This window comes from Sodiomyces alkalinus (assembly GCF_003711515.1).
Source record: "Sodiomyces alkalinus F11 unplaced genomic scaffold SODALscaffold_4, whole genome shotgun sequence".
Taxonomy (NCBI): domain Eukaryota; kingdom Fungi; phylum Ascomycota; class Sordariomycetes; order Glomerellales; family Plectosphaerellaceae; genus Sodiomyces; species Sodiomyces alkalinus.
In genome coordinates this window covers 2,904,385-2,915,186 of record NW_021167082.1, presented here as the reverse complement: position 1 = coordinate 2,915,186, position 10,802 = coordinate 2,904,385, and the positions used below count along the sequence as shown (strand labels likewise).

The 10,802-nt window shown below is 40.8% G+C and overlaps 1 protein-coding gene across 1 annotated transcript; it reads right to left on the bottom strand.

Moving 5' to 3' along the window:
- Positions 1-6,575: 6,575 nt before the first annotated feature.
- On the bottom strand, positions 6,576-10,392 carry SODALDRAFT_332900 (PGAP1-domain-containing protein). The gene is made up of 2 exons (XM_028611829.1): positions 9,678-10,392; positions 6,576-9,566 (listed from the first exon to the last, which is right to left on the bottom strand). The coding sequence occupies exons 1-2, from the start codon at positions 10,338-10,340 to the stop codon at positions 6,708-6,710; spliced, it is 3,522 nt and encodes a 1,173-aa protein (XP_028467260.1). The 5' UTR covers positions 10,341-10,392; the 3' UTR covers positions 6,576-6,707.
- Positions 10,393-10,802: the final 410 nt, after the last annotated feature.

Below are 10,802 nucleotides of genomic sequence, written 5' to 3'. Positions count from 1 at the left end.
ATCTAAAGACCACTAGAGATTTACTCTCCGCTCTGCAAGACGGGCCCCTGACGCAGGTTTAGGACCTTGATTTTACTTTAGAAATCTGGGAAAAGCTAAAATCCCTATACGAGAAAAAGGGTTTTTAAGCAGACTACGACGTCCTTAAGTCGTTTTTTAACCTAAAAGTCTTAGAATTCTCCACGCTTAAGGATTTTCTATATAAAGTCTAAGAAAGACTGATTGCCCTTCGAGGAAGGGATATTATACTACTAGATAAGGTGGTTTTTACCTGGACTCTAAACCGCCTAGACGAGCGTTACGACGTAGTCATAGCATAGATTACGCAGGCTCTTCGGCACGATATCGATAGTTATACGTTCGATAAAATCATTGCGGAACTGATAGACGCGTCAAGGAAAATCGACTCTTTTACCTCGAAGACCCTGCTTATAAAAGCATAGAAAAATCAAAGACAAATTAGAGAAATCAGTCTAATAGCAGTCAGAAGAACATCTTCTGCAGTAACTGTAAAGGAACCGGCTATCGGCCGATAAACTGTTATTTTCTTTACCTAGAAAAAGCCCCCGCAGGCTAGGTAGTCCTGGGAAATTCAGGTTTAAGGAAAAATACCTAAAATCGGGTAAATAAAAATAAAAAGCCTCCGAAGAAGATAGCACCGTCGAAGCTTTCGTTACGAGAGACTAAAATACTTAATTTCTTCCGTTAGTGCGAGTAATAGAAGCTCCTAGGGAAAATAAGTAATAAAAAGACTATTAATTTAGTCTCTCATTTACCCCCTACGGAGGAGCCTTTTTTAGAAGAAGAAGAAGAATTAGAAGAAGAATTAGGAAAAGAAGATTAGGAAGAAGAAGAAGACTCGGATAACGAGGTTCTTTTTTAAGACGTTCCTATTATACCTAAACCCTTACGTCTCCCGGACCCCTACGCGGAAGACCTGATGGATACTGAACAGGTATTTATCCTTTAAAATAAACGCTAAATTTTTAATACCCCTTAAAAGACTACTATAAATATAGGACGGGTAGTAGAAAAGATTAATAGAATTTTAGATAGTTTAGTTAAATTGGATTTGAATTTTTGTATTGATAGCGGCGCTATAGCATACGTAGTAGTAAATAAAACGCTCTTTTCCACGTATAAAACTACTTAAAGTACTGCTAGTGGGGGTGATGCAAATAAAATAAAACTAATAGGTACTGGGAACTATTATATTAAATTCAGGGATTCAGGAAGAATACTACTACTTCAGAACTACTTATTTATTCCCGAATTAGGTACTAATATCATTAGCCTTCCCGTCCTATATACAAAGAAAATCTACGGCCTTATAGGAAATAACTAGCTTATTCTGTTCTAAAATAACTAAAATAAAACCACCGACGTTTTTACTAGAGCCGTTTTATATAACGGTCTCTACTAGGCTTCGGCACGGGCCCTGACGTACGGGGGGGTAATAGGGTCGTCGTCACGGTCCTCGTAGCCGTATAGTACTATAAATATAACAGGAAAAAAGAAGACTATTCTAGATAAAAGAAAAGGAATAAAGGAACAGATTCCAAGAATAAAGGAATAGTCAGGCATAAAGAATACCGTCTCAGAAAATACCCACTTAAAGACCCACTCTACAGGGGCATAGGTCGTAGAATAAAGAAAAGAACAACCTATAGAACAAAGAACAGAATAAAGAGACCGAAATAACCGTCGGAAAATAATAAATAATAAAGAGAATATACCGCTATGGCACTGCAGGATAGGTTATATTAACTCCACTTCTTTAAAATATATAGATAAAGATACTATAAACATATCTAAAGAAGATATACTAGAAATACAGAGCTATAAAGCCTATAGAAGAAGCAAGTCAGCTACGCTTACGAATAAAGAATCCATTAATACATATAAGGATTTTTCCTACCTTAAAAAGATTTAGATGGATTTATACGGGCCTATCGACCCTATAACCTATAATAGGAAGCGTTAGATTCTGTTTATAATAGACCGTTCCACACGGTATCTATAGGTAAAACTGCTTATAGATAAATCAGAAATATGTGTTATAAATGCTATAAAAGAGTGGAAAATCCCCGTGGAAAATAATAAGTATAATATAAAAATAAAAGAAGTTAATACCGATAGCGGAAAAGAATTTACGAATGCCTTGTTTAAAAGACTATTCGTCGGTGTAAATCATAATATAAAACCCCCGTATACCTATAAGACTTAAGGCTCGATAGAACGGGTTATAAGGACTATAATAGAAAAAGTCCGTTATTTTCTTTTCTACTCAGGCCTACCTAAATACCTTTAGGGGGATGCTGGTTATTTGGTAGTTTATACGTATAATAGAACACCTAATTTAGTAGTAGGCTTTAAAACGCCCTACGAATTAGTAGAAAATCGTAAACCTAATATAAATAATATTCGGGTTTGGAGTTCTGTTGTATATTATAACAATAACGACCCGAAAACAAAGAAACTGGATTCACGAGAACTTTAGGGTGCTTTAGTAGGTTATAACGATTATAACTATACAATATATAATCCTCGATCTAGGAAGACTACCTGGTATCGTGACGTATATATACTAGAAAATCAGTTTCTGACTTCTTCTTTAGATCCTATAATTAATAAAAATAACCCTGTAAACTATATAAATAATAATAAGTCTCCTACTTTAACTATACCGCAGGCAGAACTGGTTTCCAACCCCGAGTCTTATCTACTCGGCGAGTATTATAATAATACTAAACGTACGTTTAGGTCTATCCAAACCGAAGAAGATAATAATAATAATATTAATAATAATAAAAGACGAAAGGGTCTTCGAGTAGCGGGCGGTATTATTCCAGCCGAAAATACCGATAATATAACTATAACCGACCCGGTTAATAACGGCCTTAAATCCAGGTTCGAAATTCAAATCCCTTCTAAATCTTCGAAGGAAAACGATAACGATTATATATCGTATGATGATAATAAGCGCTTATCATATATAACTGAAGATACTATACTAGGAAACCTACAGTTTTAAGAAGATCCCCACTTTCTTCTAACTGTAAATTCTTTATACGAACCAGCTACTTCTAAACAGGCCATGAACTGCTCTGATAAGAATAAGTGGATAGAAGCTATAGTAGCTGAAATAACAGACCTTGAAAACAGAAATACCTGGGATTGAATAAATATAAAAGATACGCCTTAATATAATAATAATAAGAATAATAATAATAAGGATATAAATACCTTAAACGTCTTAGGAGGCCGTTGGGTATATAAGATTAAATATAACGATAAAAACGAGGCTATAAAATATAAAGCACGTTGGTGTATATAAGGGTTTAATCAAGTACTCGGTATTAATTATTTAGAAACCTTTTCTACCACCTGCAGACTTGAAAGCTATAGATTAGCTTTGATACTAGACGTATCCCTAGGCTGGAATTTTAGACAATTCGACGTAAAGAACGCTTTCGTTCACGCCGATATAGATACCGAGATTTATACTATATAACCCACAGGCTTCGAGGAAAAAGAAGGCTCGAATAAACTAGTTTGTAAACTAAATAAAGCTTTATACGGTTTGAAACAAAGCCCCCGGCTTTGGTATAACTGTTTTGTAAAAATACTCCGCGAAATCGGTTACCTAGTCTCTGATTTCGATAACGGTATATTTACTTTTTATAAGAATAAAAAGGACCGTGCTATACTACTATGCCACGTGGACGATATAGTGGTACTAAGCCCTTTGTATACAACGATACAGTATTTATTTACTGAAATGTCGAAACAGATCTCTCTTAAAGATCTAGGTTACTATATATCTTTTTAGGACACGAAATCACTATAAATAAGTCAAATAAGACCCTTTCTATAAATTAGTTACCTTATACGAATAAAATCCTCGATAAATATAATAAACGAAGCCTTAAACGCGTTGATACCCGTTATATAAATAAAAAGGTTCTTACACTAAATCAGGAACAGACATTAAAAGCCGATATTAAAATATACCAACGGGAAATCGGTGCTTTATTATATTTAGCACTACACTCTAGACCAGATATAACCTACGCTGTTAATAAATGCGCTCGATATATAAGTAATCCGTCTCCAGAGCACTCTATAGCTTTAAATCGAATCTGGGCGTATATAAATACTTTTCCTAATATCGGGCTTTTATATAACTGTTCAAATAAAAAAGACCTTAATATATACGGTTATTCTGATACTAGTTTTTCAGATATAATCGAAGACAGGACTTCTACGTCAGGTTACATCTACTGTATAGGTGTAAATAATTTAATAAGCTGGACTTCTACTAAACAAAAAGTCGTTGCTTTATCAACAACAGAAGCAGAATATATGGCTTTAACCGAAGCTTCTAAAGAAGGAATCTATATATATAATATATATACAGACCTAGTAAATAACCTTCGGTTATTTACTGATATAAACTTTGGTTTGTATAATAATAATAATAATAATAATAATAATATACCGATTCCTACTATATTCATAGACAGCGAAAGCGCAAAGAAGCTTTGTGAAAATCCTGAATTTCACAAACGTGTAAAGGATATAGACCGTCAGTATCACTACTGCAGACAACAGCTTCAAAATAACAAAATAAAGGTCGTTTATATAAATACCAAATTTAATATAGCCGATATAATGACTAAAGGTCTACCTAAAGACTTACATAATACACTATGCGGTTATTTGAATTTAGGTCATAAAGACGATACGCTGCCTAACTACGATATACTACCTTATACCCGAATTTAAGAACTAAATTACTAAGGTCTATAATAGAACTAGGTTTTTTATCTTCGGATTTTCCTAGATATAAATACTTATAATTAGGTTTTTTACCTACGGGTTTTCCTAGTATTATAAAAAGAGGGTTTTCGAATTTTCCCTTTAATAAGAAATCAAGGGTTTTTAACATTTTCCCTTAGAGGTTTTATTTTTTCCTCTTAATTAGTTCCAGTTAGTTAACTAGGGTTTCTGCGTTATAACTATATACCTATATATACTCGTTCTAAGCTGCTCCTTCTTATATAAGAACCAGCTTACGGGGGGATGTAGATATTACTAATAATATCTATATGCTTCGAGTATCTTCGTACTAGAACAAAGGACATCTTCCCCGCAAGCCTAGACAAAGGATTACGTCCTACACAAAGGATTACGTCTTAGACAAAGGATTACGTTATTATTATGATCTCGATTCCTTTACAAAGAAGGAAAGAACAAAGGATATTAACCTGTCCCCTCGGTTCGGTTCTTCCTTCCTTTGTTCTTCTTCTTAATTATCGCTTTTTACACAATCCACACGCGCGCAGAAATCCTACTATTATAATCCCATTGTTACTATGTATTTTTCCACTGCTTTTCGTGACTTTCGTCCCTTTCGTTTATCCGCAATCCTCAAAATTATTAACTAGAAGGCGGGTAAGTAACTAACGGGTACGATATTGTTAATAAAGTTGGAACTACACGCTCTTGTAAAGACTACTAAGGAGACGCTTTTTATTAGTCGGATATTAAGGGATTTAAAGCTTCGGTTAGATTAATAATAATTATAGCTATACTATAATAATTAGTAGACTATTAATCTTATTAATAAGAAGGGATAACGTCTACGAATAAGATTACGGTATATCGATATTTATAACTAGTAAACGCGCTAGTTAGTATAGTAAGGTCTTTTTAAGGTCACGTATATTAATATAAAGAATATAATCGCGGACGGCCTAATAAAGGTATTACCGGAGGTAAGGATTAAAAGACTATAATAATAGCTTAATTTAACGGATTAAAAGGATTATATCGAGTAGTTAAAGTAACTACACGAAAAGATTAAATACACTAAAGCCGTAGTCGTAACGACGATAAAAGCCCCTAAGGGCGTAGTAGATCTGATAGATCTAAATCTAATTAAGTAGATCCGACTAATTAGGATTAAGGAACTAATTAAGATAGAATTAAATTAAATAGTTTAATAGGGCGGATTTAGAGCCTTTTTATAAGGGCGTTTTCCCTTAACTATTAATTTTACGATAAAAAAGTTAAGAGCTTTTCGTTTAAACTAAAGCCTTTAATTAGTTAGTTAACCCAGGAAGACCCACCTTAACTAAGGGGGTATATCGTATAAGCACACGGACTATAATATAGTCCTTAGGGGATCTATACCTAACTAAGGGCTTCGGATCTCGGGGACCTTAGGTATTAGGATATAATAAGGGCGGATACCGGAAAAGACCGGATAGGATCCAAATAATATAGTACCTATAATAGAGTCTTTACCACCTAAAATTAAGGGTATAAGAGACTCACACAGATATAACTTATTATAATACACACACACGAGATTTCTACTCTATTAAGTTAATCATACAAGTGCGATTTTAACGTGCGACACTATTACTTACCTTTAATCCATAGGTAACTGTTAACACCACCGACACTCATAGTCATCAAAATTTGTCTGATAGAAGTGACCTTAAGGATCCCCTTACGTCAGAACACCAGAACCATAGGCATTCCCCATGTATGGGAACATAGGCATTTGTTGTCGATATATTTATACTAATTTGAACAGTATCAGACGAGTCGAACTGCGTAAACTGTTTTTCCTATGGCACGGTGCAAGCCTCGGCATGCAGTGAAGCCACGAATATGATAACATAGCAACCGCCACGTCAAGGGGCCTTGCTACATTTAAGGGCCCGACTTTCACGTCCGTTCCTCTGCCTGCATCTGTCCCCAAAAGACCCGAAGCGGACCAAAGACCACTCACATGAGGTAGAGTGAATGATCACAAGCCAAGCCGCCACCAGGTTGACGAGATGGTGGAGCATGTAGGCGTACGATACACCGTATATAGCGGCGGAGATCCCTGTGCCAAACAGAAAAAGACTCGTGAGATGTTTGAATGTTCCCGTAACACGGGGAACCATCCTCCCCGTGGTCAAAGTTTCGACGAGAACGATGAATGGAAAGACGGAGAGTAGATTATGGTGGGAGGAGAACGGCGTCAACCAATGTATGGTAAGGTTGCGTATCCATACAGCAAGCGTCGGCAAATTAATAGGGAGAACCCAAAGCATGAGAAGAAGCATCGAATGGGTATAGTTGTAAAAGTCGCGGCTCGCCGGAGAGCCCACATTAGTAGCTATTCGGAGGGCGCGTGCAGTGGTGAGGAGCTGGACGAGACACGCCACCAAGTAAGCAAACTGGTACGGAATGAACGTCGAAACCAGAAGCATGAGAATTGCAGTCGTGAACATTCGCCGCCTGGGCGATGTTGGCTCGAATGCTAGGGGCTGAGCCCTTCTCCAGGTGTCTTGTCGTCGCCAGAACAACATAGAGTCGGTCCATCCATACATTACACCCAATAGCAGGGCCAGGGTAACAGTAGCATAGTGAACAATGGCGCAGACTCCGGTACATATCAGGCCAATGAGGGGCACTAAAAACCAGAAAAATGAGTCTTGAGTACCAATAAGGAGGTCGTTGCTGCGGAAATCTGGGGCCGGGGTATCTGAAAACCAGGAATACCACGAGATTCCCAGTATCGAGGACTCGGACCCTTTCAGTGAAAAGGACAGAATCGTGAGAAGAAAAAGGAACAGGGGCAGCGATCGTCTCAAACAACAGTCCAAGCTCTCAGCAAAGGAGATGAAAACCCCATGTGAGTCGTATACCATGAACTGGTTTCGAAGCACCAGCGTCATGACCAGCAGCGGGAAGGCAACGAAGACGGTACGATATCTCAGGACAAGTTTTCCTAAACTTCCTAGAACATCTGCTGTCAGTCTGACCTCGAGATCCGACGAGCAAGTCGGATCGGTCCAAAACTGAAGGGTCAGGCCTTGGTTGTCAGAAGCCTTGGGCCGAAGAGGAGGCGGAATGAAAGGGGCGACCCCGTGTATGCTGAGACTGGCATATTTCGCATCTGTGAAGAATTTCGACTCGTACGGCTGTGTGAGATATTGGCGGATAATAGGCGCGAAGATCTTAGGCGTGTTGGTACACGGCTGTCCCATGATTTCGAGCTTATAGGCGATGAGGCTTGACCGAACAATCGGTATGCTGATCTCAGTCGCCATTGGACGACCTGTCGGCAAGGTCCATGACATCCCAAAGGCGAGTAGCCGGCTCAGGCTGATATCCTGGACTTTATGGAAACGCGACAGGTCGTTAAACTCTGCCACCACAAACGCGTTGGTTCGTTTGACTGCCTTGTCTATAACGGCGACGAAGTGATGCTCTGCAAGATCTTCAATCTCATACTGCAGGTATGACAAGAGTCGTTGATTTGGTTGTTCATGCGTTGAATCAAGGCGAGATCGCGTAGCCAGCGCCGGCAGCAGAGCCGAGTCCGCGGCGGCGTTCTTGCACATCAGTTTCGTTGCTCCTTTGCCTCCCTCTGAGAGGTCGATGCTCCTCCGAGGGAGGTCTAAGTTCTGCGCAAACTGCAATGGAGATACACTGCAGAATAGCACTTCCACCCTCCCGTCCTCTCCGGGTCCGTCTAATAAACCGTCTGCAAGTAGAGTAAAGCGTGTACCCTCAGGTGAGCCCTGGAGTGGAATAGGCAACAAGTAAGCGTGCGGTTTTACAGTTTCGCCCAACCGGCGCAAGACGAGACGTTGACCTGGAGGCATGATGGTACTCATCTCGTCTTCAAGGGTAAGCAATGTGGTCGGCTCAATCAGAGGAAGCGTCTTCTCCGTGGTGCTCTCCATGCCCGTGAGAAACCATTTCCTGAAGATGCGCATGCGTTCGGCTCGTGGCCTGGTTTGAGAAGGCCTGTGAACGTCTATCACGTCGTATAAAGCACGCGCCACAACCTTCCTGAATTGATCGCACCAAAGGATGGCCTGGTGGTCCATACTGGTCCATACCCTCGGTATGCCACTGGTGAAAACCGTGAATCCGTGCGTTTCCGGGACTAAGGACTCTATACTGGCGAAGTCAGATGGCACTACGGTATCCAGGCCACCGCCAGCGATCGAAACAAGCGTGACATGCCACAGGGGGTTGTCACTGGCCCATTTCTGAGCATACGCACGGCGCCAGTGGGCGTTGATATCGTTGTAGATGTTGACAATCTGACTGTCGAAGGTAACAGGTGCACGGGCATGAGGTGTGGACATGGTGATAATCGTGTTAATAGAGTTGGACTGATAGTTGGACATGGTTAACATGGTGCGGGCCACTATCCCTCCCATAGAATGACCCAGAATCAAGACGGAGGACGGGTCGGGAAGGTGTGCATCCCGGGCAGACACGCGGGGGTCCATGTAAAGTGACAGTATATATCGTATCGCTTCGTTGAGGTATTCCGCCTGGTCTAACAGCGTCTGGCCATGAAACGCGGTGATGTCTTCATTGAAGTCCACGGTAAAGAAGTCAAGGTTGTGCTGGTCGCTGACGGTGTCTTGGCCGCCGCGTAGGGTCTCCTGAAAATAGTTGGCCGCCTCGGCAGCAATTGGCCGCACTTGCCTATAACTGCCAGCGTTGCCTGGGATGAATAAGACAGGCACACCTCGAAGCTAGACGCGAGACAGTCAGACATTGCGTGACGAGTAGAAATGACAAGGAGCAGAGAAAGGAGAGAAGGTCCCCAGCGGTGGGAGGGCAACATGTGGTGGGGAGAAAGCTACTTTCTGTTCATCGTCGATGCCTTGTTCGCGATACAAATAGAGTGAATATTTTGTCGCGAAACGAGTATGCTCCGTGTCAAACTCCCGTAATCGGGTGTATGAGGGTCGCATGTAAGACATCCGACAGCCTTTATAATCGATTTGACGGGTCCAAGATGAGTTCAGGATGGTGCAGAGCAAGGATATGCCGAGGAGAGAGGTGACAAGTACGAGTAGAGGTATTGAATAGGGTCTCCCATGAGAGCGCGATCGCTGAATGGAGTATCGTTCACTGGTTATTTCGTCGGGAACCATCGGGCCGTCACAACGCTCGTCTCCGTTGCCTTGCTTGTCATGCAAATGGTCCGAGAGGGTCGCTGCCGGTGCTGTTGACGCTGTGGGTTGTTGTAGGTAGAAGGCCTCAGGCTTCTTCTCTGTCGGCAACTCTCGTGCATGTGGTGTCACCCAATTGAAACGGATGGAATTGCCGCTTCTTGCTGGTGAGGGTTCTAAAGCGGGACGTTGCTTGCTTCTCTGGTCTGGGGACGCGGTCGTATTAGGGTTGGAACGCGCATCGACAACGTCCTTTGGGCGAGGTTGCCGTTGGTCGGTTCGAGATTTCCCAACACCCGACAAAGTAACTTCGTCGCCATCCTCGTCCGAACCAGGCAAACGCCCCTTCATTGGAAGAATAAGCCTTGATTGTTGCGAATGATCAGGGCTCCAAGGAATTAGGGGGGTGGAGGGAAAAGAAGGGGGGGTGTTTCTGGGATTCACCATTTCCCAAGAAGTATTAAAGAAGATCGGTTATTATTTTGCTATCAAGGTTGGCTCCGGTTACCAGCCGTCTAGCCCTGTTCGACACGGAATTAGTCATGCAATTTAGCCCGTTCGACAATTTCATGAACTTCGTAAATCCTGTTAGATACAGCGTAACTGGAACTATTGCACGCTGTTATCGCACGTCAAAATAGCACTTATATAATTAAACTTAATGGACCAGAAATCTCGTGTGTGTGTATTTATATTAACTTATATCTGTGTAAGTCTTTTTACCCTTACTTTAGGTGATGAAGACTCTATTATAGGTACTATATTATTTGGATCCTATCCGGTCTTTTCCGGTATCTGTCAGATAAAGCATAG